The 24698-nt window shown below is 38.4% G+C and overlaps 2 protein-coding genes across 2 annotated transcripts; one reads left to right on the top strand and one right to left on the bottom strand.

Annotated features, from left to right (window-relative positions):
* Positions 1–1109: 1109 nt before the first annotated feature.
* Positions 1110–10202, bottom strand: DGKE (diacylglycerol kinase epsilon; the record flags this gene model as incomplete). The annotated part of the gene is made up of 11 exons (XM_084298703.1): positions 1110–1301; positions 1613–1724; positions 2596–2723; positions 3253–3324; positions 3713–3826; positions 3964–4015; positions 4290–4447; positions 6380–6523; positions 7442–7561; positions 7912–8071; positions 9739–10202. The coding sequence occupies 11 exons, from the start codon at positions 10200–10202 to the stop codon at positions 1110–1112; spliced, it is 1716 nt and encodes a 571-aa protein (XP_084154829.1).
* Positions 10203–12584: 2382 nt separating this feature from the next.
* On the top strand, positions 12585–16498 carry LOC311216769 (uncharacterized protein C17orf67 homolog; the record flags this gene model as incomplete). The annotated part of the gene is made up of 3 exons (XM_084298308.1): positions 12585–12639; positions 13330–13430; positions 16382–16498. The coding sequence occupies 3 exons, from the start codon at positions 12585–12587 to the stop codon at positions 16496–16498; spliced, it is 273 nt and encodes a 90-aa protein (XP_084154434.1).
* Between the last annotated feature and the right edge of the window lie 8200 nt (positions 16499–24698).

Raw genomic sequence — 24698 nt, 5'->3', positions numbered from 1 at the left:
AGGCCGAATTATCTTTGACCCCCCTAAGAGCCAGTTAGAAAACAAATTTACCCTCCACACACATCAAATGATACAGGTGAACAAAAGAACTTGCTAACCTCTGCAAACCTCTCTCTCAATCTCCACAATTCAAACTGAAACAGTTAACAGACTGACTTGCTATTGATTGTTTCCAGGTAACAAAGCGAGATCTTTAACAAGCCTCTTAAAAAAAAAAAAAAAAGATTTGCCAGCTATCATTACTTCTTTAAAACAGTCTTTAAAACACAGCTAAAACAGACAGCTCCAAGTTTTCTTCCAAGAAGCCTCCTCTAGAACTATAACATGTTGCTATTTACAAAAACTAGAATTAATCTCTTGCTGACTGAAGCAGTCAGTCACAGGATCATTCAGTGCAAGTCATGGTACAATTACTTTGATGTTGTATCTTGGGTACTCAGGAATACTCCATCTATGGCTTACAAAGCCACTGAAAAAGTAATTCGCTAACAGACCCTTTCCAGAAACCTTTGGTCCAAACCTACCTTTCTTTGCTAGCTGCCTTTCCAAGAGCCCCCACATCTCCACTCTCCCAGTCAAGCCTACTAGGTATGTACTGCACACACAGGTGCACAAAAAAGTTTGTCCTACTTCCAAGAAGAGATGGCAGACAGGACCAGCAGGCTGTTGACAGAAAAAAAAACAGCCCACATTTTACTTGGTCTGTTTTTCTGTTCTGGAAGCATTCCTGGAGAAAATAACAGGTGGAAGCAGGCTGAACTTCAACTGTTCCCCTTTTCAAGGGTATCAAAACTTATGCATACTATATTGTATATGTGCAGAAGATCTGATTCCACAACAAGGAAGGGCTTCTGTATCTGGTCCTTCCCTGACAGAGTAACTGGCTCCTCAGCTAGAAAGGCTGGGTACCACTATCAACCTAAAAGGCAAAGCAGTTGTGGTAATTCAGCTGTGAAAGTTTTCATGAATGTGAAAGCACTGCTTTTTCCTCGACCCTAGTTCATTTACAAGTATGAACCTTACAGCACAATCCTTGATCTAGGTTAAGTGTTCTCAGTGCTTTTAACGGGCTGAAGTTCTTCTTTGTATTACATTACATTCCACAACATCTATACCTCTTCATCTGTCTGTTCTCTCACGTGCTCTTGCTCAGACACGCTGGAAGCGTCGTCATCTGTTTGCTCACCCGAGTGATACAACATCAGTGCATGTGTCTTATGAGTTATGGTAACAGTGCATGGCCCCTGAGCCCACGGCTCTCCATCCACCTGCATTGGCATCTTTGAACTCTTCAAGATCAGCTAGTATTAAACAGAAGAACACACAATCACAGCAGTTCAATGTAGCTCTGAAGATACCTTTTATAAATACAACGTATTGATGTTGCACAGTTCGAGACTAGCCAGGGAGAAACTTAATACATAATTAGTTGTACTCATAGGTTACCAACCACATCAACAGAGGATTGCTAATTATAATTAAATTTATTACGCAAAAGAAGCATCCTGCTCAACTGCAAACTGCAACTTTAGAACATAGAGCTGAGTGCTTGAAATTGTATGCTGCGTATTGAAAAAAAGATTAGAGAAACAGGTTTATAAATAGTACTTACCCTTACTGTATGTGCCTGCCCTAGACGAACAGGATTTGCTAGTTTCACCTGAATCTGGGCACAGTGGAAAGAACCGTGAACTCCAACAACCTCCAGAAGTCCATCATCATGTCTATGAATTAAGAAAGCAGACCTCTTAGTGATGTTCATGAACTCTGAAATGCCCATTCAAATACTAGTCTTTCCTCTGTTACTATAAAAAAGACAACTGTTAATCTACAAATGTTTGAACTATTTATTTCCTGGTGAATAAGTCACACTGAATAGAAAGCGCAGCTGTACAAAAGCAGGCCAAGTACAGAACAATACTCTGGTTGGTACACCCTACACAGTTACTGGCGATCACAGATATATTATTCTCCAAGACTCAAAGTGCATATTTAAGGCCTTTGGTGGATTTCCACTTCAGAAATTTGAAAAATTTTCTGTCTTGCTGTCTTTTTAGGCAGTTATTAATCTACAGGAAAATATTTTAATTGCCCCCACCTTTTTTTTTTTTTTTTTTTTTTTTTTTTTTTTTAAAGATTTTGGTAAAGAACTTTGGCCAAATAATTTTAGAAATGCAGCCTCATAAGCATTTTCTAAAGAAGGAAGTCACAGGGGGGCAAGTCTCATGTGCCCACAATTCAGCACTGCTGCAGCCAACTTACATCCATTTCAGACTATAAAAGAACATGTCTTAATACAAATTAAAATATAGAATAATAATAAGGCAACAAAAATTTGACTTCCACGATGTAAGTATCTTCTACTTTTTGAAGGCTATTTTCAATAGTCTTTTCAACCCTATTGCCTAATCAGGCCAGACATTTTGAGAAGGTCAAACCTGATGCATGGGATGCACTTAGCTCTTGTTAGTCTCTAACAAAAAGAATCCTGACTTTCAGACAAGACTTATTATGTAAGCATAGCCTACTGGGGGGAATTGTTTACACTACAAGAACTGTTAAAAAAAAAAAAAAAAAAAAAGAGGTATTGCATACCTTGCCAAGGGATAAGGTTCATCACCCATTCCTTCCCAGAGCCTACAGCCACCTCCCCAGTATCCAATGTTCAGGACAATGATGCCTTCCAAATTGGGCAACTCAATTCTCTCACCATCCAACTCTAGCTTTAAAAGAAAAACAGAAGTTAATTACCATGAATGAAATTCAGTACTTCAACATAAGCTAATTATTCTCTTTGTCTAATAGGCCTCCACTTGAAGAAAAAAAACATCTGTGAGCAAAATTGGGCCTGTACAAATATAACGCTTTCTTTCCATACTTAAAAAAAATGACTTCTGACTTCACAACCTGTAATCAGTTTCTGTTAATAGAGAAAAGAAAAATGAACTGTCACTTATTTAAGTCTCTAGTCTACTACAGATTTCATCTCAGTATCTGTATTTGAACTCAGAGATCTGAGTCAAGACCAGAAAAGTTTTTAGTAATTTTCAGCAAGCTCGAAGGCATGAATTCCACAAATAAAGTTGCAGATAGCAAAGAAGCCTGGAACATCAAAAAAATTCCAGAGTCCAGAGCTATCCTCACACAAGTATCATGTAGATGTAAACTGCACAGTTTTTTTCCTTTCCTTTCACAAGATAAATTTCTCTACTTCCCCGACTGTCCAAAGAAAAAGCAAGTTAAAAAACTTACCTCAACTTTCTTGTTAAGATCTTTACATTCTTGTACTAAGCAGTCTTTGGTTCCATAAAAAAAATAAACAGCCTGCAAAACAAACAAAAGGAAAGAAGGACAGAAAGGACTGTTAAAAGAGACAGTTAGTATGAAATCTATTTTAAATGCTCATGTATAGTTATGGTTCTTCAAAGCTTATCATCTAAAATACATATGTAACATTTGCACAAGGCAGCTGTGCAGAGAAATTATATCACTACAGTTCATTAATATCTGAAGACATTTTGTTTCAGAGTAATGCAGTCCCTGACAAAGAGTCCTAAGGGTTGAAAATCCAATAGAAATTAAGATGAAACTAAGATTTAATTGCAATAACTTCTGTCACACTATGCAGAAAAATAATCATGCTGAGTCTTTAAAAATAGCCTTAAGTTAAGTCAGCAACTACAAGGTGAAAGTGTCACTTTACCGAACATACCTTATTAATAATTCTGCTGGAAAACAGAGACGGAGTCTTCTCACGATGAGCATGGAAATTTAAAGCCATCAGAGCATCAGGTCCTATAGAAAAGTAGTTGTTCATTGTGAACACCTGTAAGAGAGAATTTCTATTTATGGCCTTCTGAAATATTATTAGGATTTAAAAGTCACTATGTTTAATGGGAAATAGGTAATCAGAAAATGATACAGATATTCCATAGAACCCATATTTATAATCACAAGCCATACCTTTGGTTTCCTTAGGTTATAGTATCCTTTGTTTGTTACCTGAACTTTCCATCTGAAAAACAACAGCCATTATTTAGATGCACGGCAGGCAAACTATTCTCACTTAGTATCAAAGTCGTAGTTAAGAATTTCAAGAGATTCAGATTTAGCTACACTACAAAAGAGTTAAGCACTTCAGAAAAACTAAATAAAGACTAATTTTGGACCTTGGTTATTCTGCAGTTCCCTAATCCACTGTGTACTTTACATATACTGCTTTAGTGGCATAGCAGTAGACCTACAGTAATATTTGGTTAAATAGAATTTGTCTTTTCACTGTTACTTACCTGTCTAGTTTGATTCCATCTGCCTCCATGACATTTCGTAAGATTTGTTCTACAGGGACTTCTCCAGCATAACCTGCACCCCAGCCCAGTGTATTAGACAGGTCATTACCTGTTCCCAGAGGTAAAATAGCAACTTGTGGAATAAAGCGTTCTTGCCCCTAGGATACAGAAACACTACATATTAGCTCTATTTTTAGCATCATTTTCTACCTTCTAAAACCAAATGTTCAAGTCTGATAAACAATCTTCAGATCAGCTTGTTACATAGTGCAGTACAGCTGGCAGTATTAGTAGAGCAGATGGCCCGTTTAAGTACTTATGGTAGTGATAATGTACAGAAAGGAAATGTGAAGCCATTGTGAGGAGAAAAATTAAAAAAAAAAAAAGAAAAAAGGAAACAATGCATTACTGATACTCAACAGAGCATCCCCTCAGAAGAACGAAGCTTTGGAACTAAAAGCAGAAGCCTGAACTTCTCATCCGATTTCCTAATTTTCTACTTGTTGCAACCATGGGTATAGGTAAGTTAATAACAGTATTATTGCATATACCTCTGGGAAAGTGCTCTGCAATGAATGCTAAGAGACAAAAAGAACACACACGACTGTGGACCATAATGAGCAACAAAAAGGCTCTTAGAAGACTGATGTTAGTTCTAAAAAAACTGATGCATGTAATACTAGAGCATTTCAACTGTGGACAGAAATTCACACACCCAAAGTAAAGTCAGTATCTAAGTTTCTGAATTGCAATATACACACACAAATTTATCTGTCATGAACAGATTGAGCAGATGATAATTACCTCTGCAGATCACACAGCAAATATCAGAAACAAACATTCAAAACAGCCACTTTAGCAAAGATCTTTGCCCTCTTTACCAGAGAAGCATGAACAATTGTTTCAGACATACTATAACCTTTGACATTCAGCTGTGAAAAATACTTGGAAAATGTAGCATTATGGTTACTACTTTTCAACAGGAGGTTTCTGCCAGGCAACCTGGATTTGAGAGTCAAGATAAACGAAGGGAGCACAATCTACTGCTCATAATCTTAACGGTATCTATGTAACTCCAATGCCTCAGTTGAATATCTGTGTTCTTTGCTACCAGGTTTCATCAACTATATTGGCTCTGGGGACAATATATCAAGTGTCCAAAACCAAATAACCACATACTCATATTAGTTAAGCTTTATAGTTCTACTTTGTTCTATTTCTACTTTATCGGTACATAAAAAGTCTCAAAGAAGCTCAATTTGATTGTGCGTGGAGTTGTAATAATGGCCTTCAACAACAACATTTCATGCATTAACATGAAAGCAGCATCAAGAAAATAAAGCTACTAAAAACGCTGCAATTGATTCACAGCCAAAACAGACAAAAAAAGAGATATTGATAAAGGAAGACATTCTTTTATCACTAGAGAAAAAGATTACTAGGTAAAGTACAAGAGCCCTGGTAGTTATTCTTTACTTTCAATCTTCTCATGGGTTCTTAGCAGTACTCTGTAAATTGGATTATCTTCCCTTTCAAATCAACACCAAGCATACAGCATATTTTTTCTATTTGCTGTTAATGGATGAGTGCAGACTGATAGGTTCTTCAGAATACACCATAAGTAGTAAAAGCACATTACAGCCCTCATTTATGCACTGGCAATATAACCACTGTAGCTGGCAAAAATTACGAGGTTATTATAAAAGTGCTTTGGGATAAATAAACAGCAAGTCAGCATTACTAATAATGGCTACTGATAGCAAAATAAATCTGTTTAGACAAAGAGGAAAGAACAATGTATAAAATACTCTGCATCTGTTCTTTTCTTGTTCTACAGAAAAGAACAAATTTAAATACATTTTTAATTCTAAAGCTTTTACATATTTTTCCGAGCTACATGAAAAGATGCATTATTACAAGCTGTTTTTGCCCTGATAAGCAATTCTGCAAATATTTTTCTGTATGCTTATTCAGGAAGATGAAAAAGATAAATGCAGGTAAAAGATTAAAGTGTAATAATTCAGCAGCTCCAAAACTCATTTCTCCAGCTCCAAAACTCATAACATATCCTTTCATTTAAAACACAATACCTTTATCTTCATCTCATCAATTGCATCCAGGACCCAGCCTACTGTACCATCCCCACCACAGACAAGAACCCTGACAGCATTGCAAGGCAGCAAGGTACAAAGTTGGAGTGCTTTAGCAGGCGTAGTTTTGCTTAGATCAAAAACCTAGAATAAAGGAAAATAGAGAGTCTCATAGGTTCACGAAACATGAGTCATGATTTGCCTCGTAGATAAACAACTTCAAGATGTTTATTCTAATGTAAAACAAACATTCTCTATTTATAATATTACATAAGCAATTAAGCTGTTTTGATTTTTATGAGCAGGATGTGACCTGAAGTCACAAAATAGCTTCAGCTGCTTCACTAGGAATAAAAGCCATTGATAAATCAAGCTGACCAAGTCCTAAGAAAAGTCTGTATCTAGTAACATTTTCATGAGTTTTGTTAAGGTGAAAGGCTTCAGATAAAAGTTACTTTAAAATATTCAGGATACAAAGAGGTTTATTTTATAAAGCCTTACTGGGATGTATTTAAAACAAATGTGTAGTGTTTTCTGTTAGTCTGTATTCTAAGATTCAGTTTTAAACTTCAAAGGGAGAATATTAAGGTACAGCCAGGAAATCCAAGGAACAACTAATTGCCTTAACGTCAACATCCTGTGCCATCTCAAGTGGACTTTAAAGGGAAAGCAACAGCACAAAACAGCAATTGTAAACACCAATATTTTCACAAGTAAAGTGAGGATTTAAGCACATGTTCCAAATTAAGATTTAAATATTGCAATTTCTAAAAAAAGTATATTGTTAATAAGTACGTGACTATCAAAGCAGAATTACTACGTGTATTACTATAAATAGAAGACTGCACAACTATTAAAAGAACCAGAAAAAAAAACATGGAAGTGGGGGAACCTCTGAATTTTTATTCTGCACACAACCTTATTCTTTCTAAAACAACAAACTGCATGAATTTGTTTCCTTTACTGACCTTCTAGAAGATCCTACTACCATTATTGAAGCAAAGGGATGCTGATTCTAACTTAAACTGTTATTTAGTTATAGTGGTTTTTCAATGTAATTACCTGAACAGGGTTCAGCAGAATTTTAAATTCTCCCAGTAAAATCTCACCCATGTTGTTTCCACTACGAGTATTAGCCAGTACGATTACCGGGATCCAGTGTTTTCTGCCATAAGGTACTATCTGCAAAAAGATGACGATAAGTCACATAAACACTGCATGTTTGAAAATGTCTAAAGTCTTGCTTCATAATCAGTTCCCTCCAAATGCTGAAATGAGGAAGTTACCAATTAGTCTGATGTAGTCAAAACAAACAGATATTTTCAACACAAAGGCTGAAGATTTGTTCTACAGTGCTTAGGAGAACAAATGCTATGGTGTTATAAACTCATTTTTTGTTATGTAAAAAAAAAAAACACACAACAAACCAAAACAAAACTTCCTACATCTTTATCAAGTTTTCCAGTTTCATTAAAAAACAGAAGCAGAAGCCAGACAATACATTTTAAAAACAAGAAGCAGAAGGCAATTACCTTTTCATAATCGGTTCTTTTGTCTTTACGTAGCTGGTTGACTGTGGACAAGTAGTATGGTGGAATAATTAAGTCTTTGAATTCTCCAAATGTACATTCCTCAATCTTTAAACAATCCAGCATGCAGTCATCATGTACAGTGCACTGACACCATACACATCTGGAAAAAAAGAAAAAAACAACTGAAATCCTCAAACAAATGACACAAATTTTGCTTATGTATTTTAGAAAGAGAAACTAACTTCTAAGAATTACTTATGTTTACATGTACTGTTATAAGTGATATTTTAAGCACATTTTAGAGAAAAGCATGCATTCTCTGGAAGTTGAAGTGACTATGTATTGGCTACAGAAAATTACATAACTTGATCATGTCCTCAAAAGTCTAGAAAAACAGTTGAATTTGTTAAAATAAAGATACCAGTTTTAAATTAACTCTGATTTTTGGTGTTAAAAATAAGTGCTACAAATACCGTATTGCACTGTATGCAGCAGTTACACTGAAAGCTTGGATGAGAAACTGAACTCCTATCCATTCTTGGAAAGCACATACTAGAGTTCAGTTTAATAATTTCAAGTGTTACTAATACCATGAATTGACTTTGGCGATAAATTTGCAAAGTGATAATACCCGTAGGTCTGAAACCTAAAAGGTTACACGGTACTGAGCAAGGCTTATGGGATTTTGCTATGCAAAATTGCTCAGCTTTTTGACCTACTCTAAGAGCTGCCCTGGCAAACAGACCAGAACAAGAGGGAACACTGCAATACCTCCTGCCAGCCTCTGCAAAATGTTAATCTTCATTTGCTACATCCAAAGCCTTGGTTTAAGCAGCTGTGAAAGCTATTTTTGGAGTCCTTCTGCTTAATCCAGCACACAACTAGAGAAGCGATGATACTTGCCCTGTACTGTACACAGTGACTATTGTCAGTTATTTTCTGCTTCTTTTCTCATTCTTCCTCCTTTTGCATTCAGAATCCTGTTTCTTTCCTGCTCTCATAGACATGCTCTCTCTTTCTCAAGGTTTTGTTTCTGACAATATGCTCACGTATAATGGAATTCGGCTAACTTACCATGCAATTTCCCAGTATCACATAAATGTGGAGCAAAAGCAGACATCCTTTAAGAATGCAGAGGTCACACTCTACACAGGATGTGCACCACGACCTCTATGTTCTAGCCTAACATGTCACTATGTGCCATGCCGATAACTTTACAAGCAGCCTTGCTAATGACAGTATGAGCCTTTCAATTTCCTAAAACTTTTTTATCATTCTTACTACAAACCGTAACAATGGATTATATTGCAGCAACTTTCATGAACTTCCTATTAGCTTCTTTTGAGCAGCCTTAAAAAGGTAAAAAAAAAAAAACAAAAACAAAAAGCACCAGTTATAGGAGGGTTGTTTGTTCTAGCTGCACTAAGCAGATGCAAGTTTTGCAGAGATGCATGCACATTTTGGCAATCTGAAATGCGCACTATGCCACTGATATTGCTCAGGCTATTCACTGTACAAACGACATGTGTGTTAGAGCCTTTTTAGAACTGTCCCATAAAAACATAAGCTCTCTTAGACATTGCCTTTTAGAGGTAATTATACGCTAGCTAGCACATCATTATGGAGAAATGCAAGCAAGACAACAAGTAGACCGAAGATGCAATATCCTGCCCTTAACTTATGAGTCAGGTAACCCACAGGCACCCACTTTCATTTTAGGTTCTCTCAAATTGTTTTTGTGGCCATGTGTTCTAAAAAGACTGCAGTTAATTAAACATGGATGTAGCATCACACTTCCACATACAAAACCAAACTCCCTTGCAGTACCTGTAGTCGCAGAGCTTGGGCTGTGTGCCACACTGTTGTTTGCATACCACACAGTAGCTGCAGAGTGGGACATTGCCTCTGATCCAGTGATGCGGCATAGAGCTGCGGGCTCTACCATCACTCCTCATCATAATTTCCTTGCAGAGAAAGTGCTGGTCAGCCTTCTTTAGGCATCCTTCACTGACACGCAGCCCACAGCAGTTGCAGAAAGCACCCTGGAGGATGTGCTGAGCACACACGCAGCAGTAGGAGGGCTGCCCAAAGAGATCAGTGTAGTGCCAGTCGTGTTTGCTCTTGCGAAAGATGTCACGTATCAGCACCTGCCGCCGGGACCGCTGGAAGCTGCACCACAGCGTGATCAGCACCGGCACGATGACGGAGCACAGAGTCCAAAACACCAAGCTCCAGTCCGCGACGACAGAGGACGAGGAGGAAGCACTGCTTCTGCCCTCCGTGCCCGCCATTCCTCGTCCAGCTCGGTCTTCCCAGCCTAACCCCTCAAGAAGACAGCCGGGCGAAGCCGGGAACGGCTGCCTGGGCCCAGCAGCCAACGAGCAGCTTCGTGAAACATCTTCTAACCCCTCCCTCAGCACCTCCGTGCCCTCAGGGCCGGCACCCAGCAGAGGGATGCCGCTGCTGGCCTCCTACCAGGGGCTCTGCCTCCGCCTAGCACAAGGCCGGCCACCCCCCGACCCCCTCCCGCCCCCAGCACGGAGCCCCCGGGGGCTGCGGCTCCTACGAGGGCCCCGCGCCTCCCCTCAGGCCCCTCGGCGGGGGAGGCCCAGCCCCGGGCCGCCCCCCCTCAGACCGAGACCATGCGCTGGGGGCCTCCGCCGCCGCCCTCCGACCTCCCTCGCCCCGTGCCCGCTTCCCTCGGCTGCTGGCGGCCGCTGCTGGCGGCGGCGGCTCCTCGGGGCCGGGGCCGGGGCCGGGGCCACACGGGGCCGAGGGGCTCCGCTCCGTGCCGGCGGCCGCCGGGGATGCGCGGGGTGCAGGAAGCGGAAGCGGCGGTTACCAGGCAACGGGCGCCGCCCGGAAGTGGGGCCTGGCCGCCACCGGCTTTGTCGCGACTGTCGCGACTTGTAGAAAGGGGCGGGGCTTGTCGCAAGCGGTCCCCCCCCGACGCTGGTTCGCCCTTCGCTGAGTTTTATCCCTTTGTTCGCAGTGTTTGTCCCTTCGCTGCCCCATCCGTAGCGGCTCTTTGCTCATAAATTCTTTCACGTGGTGCTGGGAAGCTTTCCCTGGAGCAGTTCTAAAAATAAAGCAATGGTTGCTATTAATAGAAACTACAAGTTTTTTTCAGCTATGACAACAAAATACTTCACAGTTACTTAAATCCATACAGTACACATCACATCTCTTGGATTTTAGGTTATCAGTACCTTAAAACATGCTGGAAATGCACGCACCGCACAGTTGGACAATCCTTATGTTGACATTAACGTGAGTTCCGTGACACGATGGGATAAAGAACCCAGGAATTGCCCATTGTTTCTTTCAAGGCCCAACTACTGAGCTGCTCTGCTTTGTTTTCGTCACCTAATTCGACTCTGGTCCAGTCCTCACACCTGTGGCACCCCACGTTAGCTCACGGCTCACAAGCTGATACAAACGCCCCGGTACCAATGTCAGCAGCTGAACTTAGCCAGCCCAGTGAGCTGAGGAGAGGTCTCTGGTGTTCATTGGAGCCCCTGGTGTTCACCACAGCTGAGCTCACCCTGCTGGTTTCTGGTCCAGCAGCACTGACAGCACCTCAATCTGACCCGCCTGTCTGATTTCCTGAAACTTTCCGTTTCTTAGTATTGTTGCAACCCACAGCTTTCACCCAGGTTTCGCTGAAACTGACTGGTTTGCTCAGAAGCCTGTGAACACAGAAAATGCTGCACAGACACAACTGCTTGAACACTGCTTCTCCAAGGAAAGAAAAAAGGCAGAAACAAGAAGCCCTGCTCAGGGTCTGGGCTGGCAGCCTGTGGTGCAGCAGGGATGTGGATGTGCTGCACCTTTCCCTCTGAGGGGAAAGGCTACTTGCTTATGTCCTTTGTATGGGAGCCGCTGATGAATTCTGACTGTTTCAAAGGATATATTCAAAGGGATATGTATTTATTTCCCTACAAATTGGTGATGCTGGTGCCCTACGTCCAGAATAGTGCTGCTCAGATGTATGGCCGGTGACATTTCTGAAGGTAGAAACTAGCTCTCTGGAAACATCTGTTAAATTCACATTCATAGTTCACACTGTATTAAATAGTGAGGTCATTTATAATCCCATTTTCCACTAACTTGTCCTGAAAAGAAGAATTATATGAGTTTTCATTTCTATGATTCTATTAATTTGATGAAAATCTCTCTTTGTATTTCCACGGTGGTAGTTTGGCTTTGCTAGAGTTAAATCAGGTTAATACATACTTCTGTGCTGGAGTAAAGTTAGAGAGAGGAATTTTTAACAAAAAGCCCCTTCTAAGATTAGCATTTAGTAATAGGCAATTGTGTCTTTTAAAAAGCGATTGTTTTTCTTAGGCACCTGAAACCATGGCTTGCTATGCTAAATGAAAGGTGATGTGTCCTATTTTCACAAATTTAAAATATCCAGCATAACTCAGAAACCTGAAGTGGAAAAATAGTCTTCTATTTTCTTTCCCTCAGGAACAGAGTTATGCTGAGAATGTTTGAACAGATAATAGCCATATTCAAAACTTCAGGCCAGATGTCTTCAAAATCATACTATAAGTCAAATTAGTTAAAGCATAAACAAACATTTGTGACTGACGTAGCTACTTCAAATAGGCTAATGCCTCAGTCAGTGTTATTCATTTTGGAACAGACTGAGAGAAAGCAGAATCAAAATGAAGAAGTTACTTGTGTTTATCTTCTTTCTGGTCCTCATGACCACTTTTACAGGTAGGAGTTTATATAAAATAAAACTGTATATGTATGTAACTATAGAGTATAGCTGCAGAGCATATTAGCATAATATTAGTAATTTGTATTTTAGTATCTTCTTATTTCATTTTTAATATTTAACTATTTTTATATTACTGCTTGACATGATTTGTTTTTTAACAGTTGTGCTACTGTATTAGATATTCTACTCTCTGCATTAGCACACTGCAGTCATTTATTTTAAAACCAAAACGCTTTATTTTATGAGTTTACAATTTTAATATCATTTTACCAAGGTCCTGAAAGTTAAATGTTCAATTAAATCTCTCCTTTGCAACAAATTCTAACTCACTACTTAGACAAATAATTCTAAAAAGCAAAGCAATGCAGAAAAGAACAAAGAATTGGAAGAGTTACAAATGTTATTGGATAGATGGTGCTATTATATTTTCTCATTTTAGATAGTAACATTAATATGTACAGTTTGTTTCATACTGATAGAACCAAACTATAGAAAGCCCAAGTTAAAAAAATGGTTTAAAATTCCACTCATATCGCCTGGAATGCAATATCCCCTGGGAAGGGGCTGTAATGAAAGGACACTTTGTATATAGACAAAAATAAGGTTTGGAGACATTTGGTTTTACAACTGACAGGTAAAACATTAACTTTATCATAATTTCATAACTAATTTCTGCTTTTCCTTAGACACTTCACCAATTTTGACTGAAAAGGAAGCCAAACAGATTCTGAGAACTCGTCGTGAAGACAGACAAAGAAAAGCTGGTTTCCCTGATGAGCCCATGAGGGTGATTTATGATATTTTTAAATTACATTAACTATATTAAAAAAAAAAAAGAAAGAAAGAAAGAAAGAAAAATGTGCTTAATATTAGATTTCTGTACATGTAATTCTAAGCAGTAAGTTATGAATGTCACCTTTTAAAGCAGCTGAGCTCCGCGAAATATTAAAAATCTCCTTTGCATTCTTTCAATTACTGTCATGTAGCATTCTGAAAGTGCTGAACATTGCTCAGGAAGCGTATGCTTGCAGAATGTGGAAATTATTTATCACGGTTCAAAAATGCCGATTAAATAATTGAGAAGAAAGTGGCTTTTCATTTCTAGAAATGTGGAGTTCATCAGGTTGTTCCTGAAAAACTAAATAACAGGAAATGTCTTCCACTTACAGTACATTCTGCACTCAAGGCAGAAAGGAGATGCAGGTGTCAGCGGTCAGTGTGGAGATTGAGGTAGTTTTAAACTAGCTGTTAAAATCACTTACTTTCATTCACTTTTATATGAATGCTACAGATTGGATAGTTTGTTACGACATTGTAGGCATTTTTAGCTGCTAGCTTAATGCAACAGCATTATTTTTGCAAGTAATATTTGCATTTATTAATTTCTAAACTATTTTACAACAAAAGAAATAAATAAAAGAATTTAGAAGGCTTCTGTTTTACTTGCTTTGACAAGATGTAACATATAATTCTGCACTTCTCAAGAGCCACTTAAAGTATTTTAAAATTAGTGCCTATTTCTTTCCAAAGTAAATAAACTGTGCAAGAATTACATGGTTCTGAAGAGGCAAAAACCACAGAAGCCAGAAAGCACACAATAGATTGTGCATGTATGATGAATACAAGGAGCTCGGTTTAGCAAGGTGCTGAATGAACACTTCTGAACTCCATAGGGCATGAAGAGCAATATACACCCATAGGGCATGAAGAGCACTATATACCTCCCAAGACTGAGCTCACTATGTGCCAGGCTTGCGGAGACAGCAAGTGGTTTTCTCTTTCCTACAGTTAGTGGCTGGCCGTACACCACATCTGATTACGTACTTTGTCAACTGTGATGTCTAAAACAAATCAAAGCTGTCACAAGAATATTATACTATGCTTGTTAACAATCTTGTACAAGTAATGCTATACAACAGAGCCAAGAAACAAGTAGGCATGGGCTTGACAGCCGACAACATTCAAGATTGGGTTGTTTTCCATGCTGTTGTTAAGTAAGCCTTGTAGTTTTCACAAATTGGTGGGAATACATCCCATCCATGCTTATGTTTGGTATACCCCCACGATTACATAGTACATTATAAAGTAAATATCTTAAATATAAAATAACTAAAACAGAGAGGATGGATCAAGTTACATTCTGTATTACAGGCAGTTACACTTGTACATGTGGAGAGTAGAGGGAATTAAGGCTAGAGAAGCATTTGATCACTGACCTCTGCTGCTATATCCTGGCCACTTTCCATCCTACCATGATTGGACTGGCATACACTTTGTTGAGCTCTCTTTTGATGAGAAATTCCAATTGATTTTTTTTTTTTCTATACAGCAACACTCTCTTTCTGTAAGAAAACCCAAACACAGAGTATTTGTTTTTCTCACTAAATGTCAAGATTTTCAGTAGAAAAGGAAATATCTTTCAATAAAAAGTCCATCCCCCCTGCCACGTTGAACATAGAGATTTACCTCTGTGAATGAAGGGTCATGGCCACTGTATCCCTGTGCACAATTCTACCACAGTCTCAAAGAGAAAAACTGATTTTGCATGGATTCCTTGTACAGAATGAAGTTAGTGCTGGGATGAACCTGCCTCTGTTCAGCTATTTTAAGCAAAAACTGTTTGTACTAGGCCAGATCATGCTGAGCTAGGGAATTTAATTTGCAATTCTTTGTGAAACAGTTTGACACAGTGCTGTTTCACTAAAAATGCCTGTTCACTTACAGACAACAAGATTTGCCATCTCTTATTATTTAAAAATGTCATTTATGATATTAGCATATTTTAATCTTCCTTTGACCGAGGCCCTACTTTTATCACGTAGCATCTTCACGGTCGTATAGTCCTGTTCTATTCAAGTTCATAATGCAGATTCACTGAGGGATTTGAGCCAAGTTCCTTTGCATGGTGAGGAACACAGAGCACAGTATACGGCAGGACACCAATGCTTCCTGCTGCTGTTCTGTGCACCAACCCTCTGAGCAGCTCAAAGAGCAGAGAACTGGATGACAGCAGGAATACTTGGCCACTGTAAAAGGTTTACACTACAGCTTCCATTGCTACAACGCTCAGTGTGCTAAGCAATGGGGTATATTTTGAAAACAATATATCTTATATACACAAAGGTTATAAGCCCACATGTATTGAGACTGTAACTTTTTTTAAAGCAAATTTTCTTTTTTTTGTCAAGTTTTTGGCACATGGCTCACTTAATTTGAGAAGTTGTTGCTTACACCATAAAGCCTATATGTTACTATGGGAAATTCACATTACTTATCTATCACACAAAGACCAATCAGCACTGATGGATAGTGCTTACTGGACCCCCTCAGAGAACTGCCACATGATCCTATAAAGATGTAATGTTTTTTAATTAGCAGGAATCAATTTTCAAAAGAGGATGCAACAGACCTGTCTGTGAGACTCCTTCTGTACCCTCAGGACCAACAGAAGTTTCTGTGTAGATATGCCAATAAGAAATGTGCATGTGGAATTCTTAATTTATGAATATTATTGCAAAATTCATGCTCAATGTGTTTACTAATACGGCTGCTGATGTCAACCATTAAGTATTGCTACATTGGGACAAACTGACTCATAACCTCATTTCATTACGTTTGATAATTTTCAGGGGTAAATTCATTGGTCTTGTAAATGCTGTAAAATTATCCTGGTTCATTGGCCTGACATCAGACCTGAGTGATTGCATAATTAAATTACATTTTCTTGTCTTTAAATAGGAGCATATGCTTTACATCCAGCGCTTGGAGCAGAGATCAGAAGAACAATTCCTTGAACACTGGTTGAATCCACATTGCTTCCCACACTGCAACAGGGATTTAGTCCATCCAGTCTAACAGTTTTGGCTACCCCACAATTGGTATATAAATATATATATATTTACAGTGCATGCTTCTTTTATTCTGCTAGAATAAAGGCAGAACCATGAACTGGAAGAGGAGAGAATAACCAATGCCTGGAGGAAGCACCTTGCACTGAAAGGTGTCTGGCAATAGAACAGAACAGTGGCAGGAAACATAAGAGCTTCAGGCATCAGCTGTGCCCATGTAGTTCTGTTCATATTAATAAAACATTTGGTCATGCATGTATCTGCTATATGGATAGAAATTGGTGACTGCACAATGTTCTTATTAACATTGCTTGACATTGTTCTGGTTTCTTTCCTTTCTGCTTATGCTTTTTTTCCAACTATTTTTCATTTATTTAAGTCTTGTACTTGTTCACTTAGCTTTCAGTAAGACTGTGGCAGAATGAAACTCACAGTCTTCATCCTTGAGATATCTGAGATACAGTCTGACCTGCTAAGAGTTGAGCTTGTTCTTCAGTATCTCATCTGCAATAATCTGCTGACAGCTGATTTTTTAAAATGATTTTTTAAATTTAATTTTAATTTTTTAAATATTTGAATGCTTAGTACACATGCTGGTAAGCATTAACACAGAACATTTTCATGGTGCTTGTATGGGTTACCAGTTCTGTTTATCATTTTCAACATCAGTGTAATAGACAGCATAATTTGCTTTACTGCCTCTGTTCATCATATGCATCATAAAATTAAATGGGAAAATATACTCCAAAGCTCAGCCAGAAAGCAGACACCACTCATAAGCCAATTGGTAACAATATGCCACATGCCAATAGAATGTCGTGCACATTAGGATTGTGCTATGGTCATCCTATTTTTTCCTTGTGTATTTTGCACGCGATTATACTTATCACTACATTCAGAAACTGTGAATCTGGGGTGGGTAAGACAGGTATAAGCTTGTAAAATACAAGTATTAATCCTAAACTCTTCCAATTCCTAATGGCTGTTTTGGATGCCAAAAAGGAAGATATAACCATATTTGTGTATTTCTGTAACAGGATAAGCCTTCCCCCTAATGTTCTCTAAACAGACATGAAATTTGTCACTTAGAATTATCACCACAAAGTGACGCTATATCACTCACAGTTAATTTCTTAACACAAGAATTGCAGATTTAGGGCCATACTTTAAAAAGCACTTAAGCATTAAAATACAGAGATGGTATCTGTCAGGGCTGATCTGAGTCGAAAGATAGAAAGTTCATCTGCTTAAAATTCAACTAGGCATCCACCTGTACTTGTATGTATCTAAAGTTCTTTGAAAACTTGGATGTTGGGGTAGGCTTCAACGGAGCTACGCTAATCCACAGTAAGCCAAAGGTCCGACACTTATTTAAAAACAAAACCACAAAATTCCCAGACCTTAGCCCTAGGAGGTAAGTTGGCAGTTTTCAAAAAATCTTCCAGCTGAGACAATTGAAAGCTGGCTCACTTCTACCCGGCTCACAATGAGGTGAAGAATTGTCAGAAAATTGCTTAAAAGATTTGATGCCCCTTGTATGTTATTAGTGTGGTCAATCTCTCTGTGTGTTTTAGTTATATTTTCCATTTTTTTTTCTGCAGGTCTCTTCATGGTCACTGAAGAGGATACGTATTATGATTGCGTTAAGGACAAGGTTATTCCTGCATTGGCTATGTGCTCATTGTAGAGCTGAATCTCTTTGCAATACAGTACAACCCTAGTGATATGGCAAAACTGCCAAACATAAATGGCTAGATATATTATAGACCAACATACATATTCTACCAGTAGGGAAAAAAAGTATTGCATGCATAGATAAATAAATCAAAGGTTTCCTACAAGTTCTGAGGTATGGGCAAGGAAAACTCACCAATTAGTCCTCAAGTAAAGTGAAGGCCACCTTTCTGGACTTTGGAGGAAACATTACTTATAGCTTTGTAGGTTAAAAAAAAACAAAATTGTATGAAGACACTGATCTATGTTTCACTGCCTGATGAGTATTTCATGTATTACTTCATAATAAATGCTTGGTTCAAATACATTTTCAGATGATTTTGTTACACTACATTCCCATACTCTATGCTGAAAAAGATCACTGGAAGTGAGGTATTACAAAGTGATTTCTTTTTGTATTGCAAGTATTTCAAAGTGAGGACTTCCCATGATCAGTAGGTGAGAAGGAAGAAGAACAATAGAAGAACAATAGAAGAACAATAGAACAAACAGTAGAATTAGTTATGGACAGAACAAAGTAACTTTCAGAGTTCTTCACTGCAGTCACACTAAGAACCTGATCACAGGTAACAAAATAAAAAACAATCCATTGAAGATACATATGATAATTACTGCATCAATAGAGCATCCGGTAGGCTGAAATAGAACAACTGTCCTTCCAGTAAGACAGCCCTCTTGGATGACTCCAAGGAAATAATTTAAATCTCAAAGCATCAAAGGCTTACTTTCCCCTAATGTCAAGATGGAATCATAGATTAAATCTGGGAGTGTAGAAAAGTATAATCAGGCTGCTATTGTGTGCTCCATTTATAATACTCTATGCCACATAGATCTCAATTTGCATATCTCCATAGAAGTTAACATCATTAGGGGAAATCCTGGCTCTGTTTTCTCTTGACTAGAGAAAAAAATCACGCCGATCCCAATTATGCCAAATTTCACCCAGTGAAAGTCTATTTAAGTACTTGTCTGAAATAACAGAACACCCAGCTAGTTATATTCAGTCACAGGTTAGATAATTAGTAAGGTTAAATTGTAGCTGATAGGTCTACCTCAGTAACACTTAGCTAATCTTATTGCAAATGTGGAATTGAGATTATTTACTGTTTTTAAGGATGAAGGGATCTCATATGAATCTCCATAGAAAGGCTAAGTATTACTATGCCTAACTTACAAGAAGAAAACTAGGAATAAGAATGAAGTGCTTACAGGTCCCTCTCTGTACTGTGCTCTCTCCCACTTTGTAAAGAAGAAAAAAAAAAGATGTTGTTAGTATTGTTTACCTCACATTTGCCTCAGGCTGATTCATATGGCCAATAGGCTAAAGAGCCAACTCACATTTGCACTCAGATTCAAATCAAAACCATTACAAGTGTTTCTAAAACTCCATCACTTACACCTCACAAAAGTAAATGCTGTCTTACAAGTAGCTGCACTTCTGTTCTGTGGTGGAACAGATCACTGAAGTAATTCCTGATCCGTCAAAACACAGACAGCAAACACTGTATAAGAAAGTTGGAAACAGAGAGAGTAAGGGGATAAAGAACTTAATCAAGATATTTCATTTTAAGACATCCATCTGTTCTGCTGGATTTAAGAAGCCAAGTTCTCCATTCATACAAACTAATTTAGGCCCTATAAGTAAACAGAGAAACACTCCTTCAACCTACATGAGAGACAGCCAAAGAAGGCTGTTACAGCACAGCTGATCTTTGGAAGATTGTTCAGCACTGGCAAACACTGCAGTCTAAAGAGACAGATAGCAAGATTATGACTGCCTTAGAAAATTTTTGACAGTAAAATAACTCAGACATCAATTAGCATAAAAGGTTAACACTGCGTAAACATTATACTTAGTTTTACCTACAGAAATTATATAATTAAACTTTTTCCAAAGTCCTTCAGCATGGCTGCTTCATTGTGCTGTTATTCTCTTCCTTTATCCAGGTCTTTCCCTCAAGGCCATGCTGCACTTGAAGTTGTCTAAAGTTGAGCTAAATAAGTGTATTCAAGGACTAGCTGAAAGTTTGTATTTGTCCATGTCTGAAATCACGGGGAAAAATGATAGACTTCTTCACATGCATGCAAGCCATTAGCTTTTCTGCTGGGTGAAGATTTTTGATCATCTGTATAACACTAAGTCATTAGAATTTACATCTGAATGCCATGAGAGGGTTTAATATAATGAGGAAAAAAAAAAAAAAAAGAACAAGTGTTCTGCAAGTTGTATGCAGAGGATGGAAAAATTGGCAGGGTAGTTGATTTCCTAATTCTTTTACAGAAAAGTGTTACAACAGACTTGGGAAAATCTTTCACCTATGAAAAAGATAAAGATAGCATTAGCTTTCATCACTGCCTGACTTGCTTTATATTTAGTGTCTGATAACATTGTCTCCTTTCATGTGAAAAGCTGTCCACTAGATGCCACTGTTTCTGCATAAAACTGCACCACAGCCCTCAACGGCCATTTGATTCGAAATATTCTGCATCCCTCCTTCTCCCCTCTTGATTTTTTACTCCTTTTCTAAAATGTTCAGGTCAGATGACTGAAATTAAAAGTCACAGGATAAAAAAAAAGACCCTTTAGCAAATGGTCAATTTTTCTCCCCTTTGCATCCAAGATTGTAGTGAAAGTGGATGTTACTGTAGTGTCTGCCTCGTTATATGGGAGCACCCCATTACATCATAGAAAGAAACATTTGGAAGTTTTTACAGCACACATTGTAGAGGCTTGTGACGTTTTACTGTCTGTCATTAAAATACTTACACTAGGAATGGATTTTTGTGTCTGATGTTGTTCTTCACTCTCACAATGACTCTCATTTGATCTATTTTCAGTAACCCCAAACTGTAAGCTGCAGACAAATTATATAGTGAAAGCATCACCTATTATCTTTCCACCTTTGTTATCTTTAGTAGCTTAGGGGACTATGTGTTAGGTTCAGTACCAAGCAGTACTGAAAGATCAGTCTATGCCCAGGGCTTGAAACGTAGTACCCCTCTTAAAAAATGGTAGATAAATAATATCAACTTTAATTTACATATGCAACAACCCAGCAAAAAGAAACAAAGGCTGAGATTTTAAAAGCATCAACTTCAGCAAGGCCAAGACTGAAAGACTTCATCAAAGCCTGATAAGTATTATATGAAGTAGCTATAATATTGCTACTAAGCAATTTGGTAGTTCAACTAACTGGTTATTTCCAGAAGATCACCTTACCTTGCAGAAGAACATGCACTAGAAGTACTTAATTACTAAGACTGGTATTTCCAGAATGGTCGCTGAAATTAAGTCTGTAACTTTGTTTATTTGAAATCCACTTTCACAGTGGTGAAGGTAATGAAAAATGCAAAATTAAGATTACCGGTTCGTAGTTAAGATGATACAGTACTTGCCCACTTCTCATGGAGGCCAAACAGGTGAGTATACTCTTCTACCTACGATGGCAGTACTGCTTCTCTGCAATATTTCTGAAAAGCGAACATGAAAGAATGAGATAAAGCAAATGCACATGACAATTTGAAATGAAATGGTGTGTATGTAAATGTTTCCCTGCAATACTTTGGGGCTTTCCCCCCCCCCCCCCCCCCCCAGTAGTTAGAGACTTGTTTTGAATGTTAGAATCTGGTTTTGAATGAAGACTTCTGTTTCTCTGCCTTGATGAATGAATACAAAAGTAACCTCTGAAACTGTGAAGGGAAACTGGATTGATTGAATGTGACCACTGAAGTAGGAATCTAGCTTAGATTCTCAGTAAAAACAAACAAACAAACAAACAAAAACTTATTTAATGACTACAGAGATCAGAGTGGACTTCAGAAGGTTATCTGAGCCTTTTATGGTCTACAACAAGTAGAAAACCTTGTGAGAACTATGTGTCTTGAGATTTCTGGTATGTGACTAGAAATGCTGAGTGATCTGTCTCCGGCATTTTAATCCTTTTTCAGGACTGGGAGTAAAGATGTGTACTAAAATGAAAAACAGTAAAAACAGAAAAGGTTCAATGAACTTTGAGCTGATATAACTATCTTTATTGTAGCAAATAAGCAATCCAGCACAGTGTAGGCTCAACATGAAACCATAGAACTTCCTTTTTTTTTTTTTAGGGAGGGAGTTGTTCCAAGACAAGTGACATACCCTGTTTCCAATTCTGATATTTATGGCCATTTCTAAGGAGGGCCAGGCTGAAGTCTGGGGGCAAGAGGTAGCATGGGACAACATGGTGTTCCATAAATCGCTGCATTCAGCTCTGCTGACCATGCATGTACAGTTATTCATTTTTCAATTGTAAAAACCACAATTTCAGTCTCACGGGAAACAAATCTGCAACAAACTTCATATAAAAGCAAAAACAAAACAAAGAAATAAATGAATAATATTTATATCTATGCTTATTTATGTATACAAATGTTTACAGATATTTTTATGTAGTTTAAGATACAGAAATTAAGCTTATGTTTTAACAGTGGATGGATCTGAATTGCATGTCAGCATTGCAGATGCAGAAATTACAGTTTTCAAGAGCCTTTTCTGCCCAGAGTTATTCATTCTCAAGTCCTGAGTATTTGGATGCATTTTGGTGAAACACAAAGTTTTGCTAACATGAAATCTACAGCTCTGCAGGGGATTTGGCAGACGGTTAGTGTTTGGTGTTTTAGATAAGAGCCATAGCAGAAACAAAATCTTTCATTTTTACTTTTTCTCCCTCCTTCTCTCTATTTACCATTTGATGCTTTAGAGATGCCCAGGGAAAGTGAGAAAAAATGTTTTCTATTTCACATTGCACAGCTGTGGCACTGCTGGAGAAAAAAACATTTTAAATATTAATATGGCTTTGGGACTAAAAGCATTTCTAAAAAGGCACTTCAATGCAATGACTTTCAGCAAAGTGAACAGTCACAAAATAGAGTCAAAGATCAAAATCCCTTCTGCTGATAGTAAGGCAATTTTTTTTTTTTTGATGGATGCCTACAGAACTCGTTACGTGTGATTGTATCAGATGTTATGTGTGATTGCTTTCCACCTGAATAAAGAATCGTTCATAGATGCAATAGTTTATGACAGCCTCTGGAGTCAAAAACATCTTTTTCTCACCTCAAACTTTTGGAGTGAAATGGACTGTCTCAGTCCTCTCTCCATGCCAGCTTTAGTGAACCGGGAATACTTCAGCAAAGGTTAGAGCACAGCCTCTTCCACCTGCTAAATTCTGTAGTTGTGGTTAACCTGCAAATTGAGACTTTAGTGTTCTTACCCAATGCTACTAATGCGTCTAAGGGTGTATACTGTGGTTATCTCATTTAGCTCTGCCACAAGCCAGCCTGTGTAGTAATCGTGCCAGCTGCACCTTGAGGTCACCCACACCAGTGGTACTCACAGTATTTCATCCCATCCAAAAAAGAAGCAGGGGCTTCCCTCAATGAAAACAGCTTGACAGTAGATTTCAGCAGAGGACGTTGCTTTAACTTTGTCTAGGATCCATCCCCAGGAGGCAGGGTTCTAGCACAGACAATACAGTGATTGGGTTTACTAATGGCTGCAGCATTATTTATGCACCCAGACTGCTGACATACCTCCAGTTCTGCTTTGAAAAGGAACCATCATCCTTCATGGTCTGAAATTCATGGTTGCCAGGGGGCAGAAAGAGGCCACTTCCATCATTTTGGTTGCTCATCTATTTCCTATTTACCAGGGATGACAAATGTTCAAGCCACCTAGTTAATTTATTCCCAGGCTTTTAATTCTGCTCCGTGTGCTTTGCTGTCGAAACCACACTCTCTCAAGAGCAGGTCTGAAGTGAACAGCACCTGTGGCTCCAGTCTTTCAGCAGCAGGACACACGTGCCCAAAACAACTCGCCTAAGCAGAGAGAGAAATGGATTACAGCCCTGTGTTACACACAGTAAATCACTAGCACAGACAGAGAAGCACAGAGACAACAGAAGTACCAAAACATGCTTTTTTAAAACATGACTCTTTAAATTAAATAAGACAAGGAAATATATGAAATGACAGCAAGGTCACTTTTTCCTTAACTGTTGCTCCGATTTAAGCCCGCACATGTATTTCATTTATTTTCACCTTTGCTCTTCGGCTACCTCAGACTCGTAGGAGATGGTTACAAAGCATTATCAGTGGAAAAGGGCTACAAATGACTCTAGGTATTTATCAGCTTACGCCATTTCTGGTAATTTCCTTTTATTTTTGTAATTCGTTTTCAGAAATGCCTAATGTTCCCTATTAACACTCAAGTTCTACTACAGCAAGCAGTGTACAAACATCTCTCTGTATAATGAGGCTACATATTATGTAGGCAAACTTACTAACTGTAGATTGCAGTGCTTGGTTGTATTCACCCACGTTGTGACAGTGCTGATTAGATGTTGCAAACAATTGTAGTAGTTACTGAAAATCAAGATCAGCATTTACCATAACATCAGCATTCCAACATTGTTCACTTCATTTGCCTCATGACC

This window comes from Netta rufina (assembly GCF_964035555.1).
Source record: "Netta rufina genome assembly, chromosome: 19".
Taxonomy (NCBI): Eukaryota; Metazoa; Chordata; class Aves; order Anseriformes; family Anatidae; genus Netta; species Netta rufina.
This window is presented reverse-complemented; position numbering and strand designations above follow the sequence as displayed.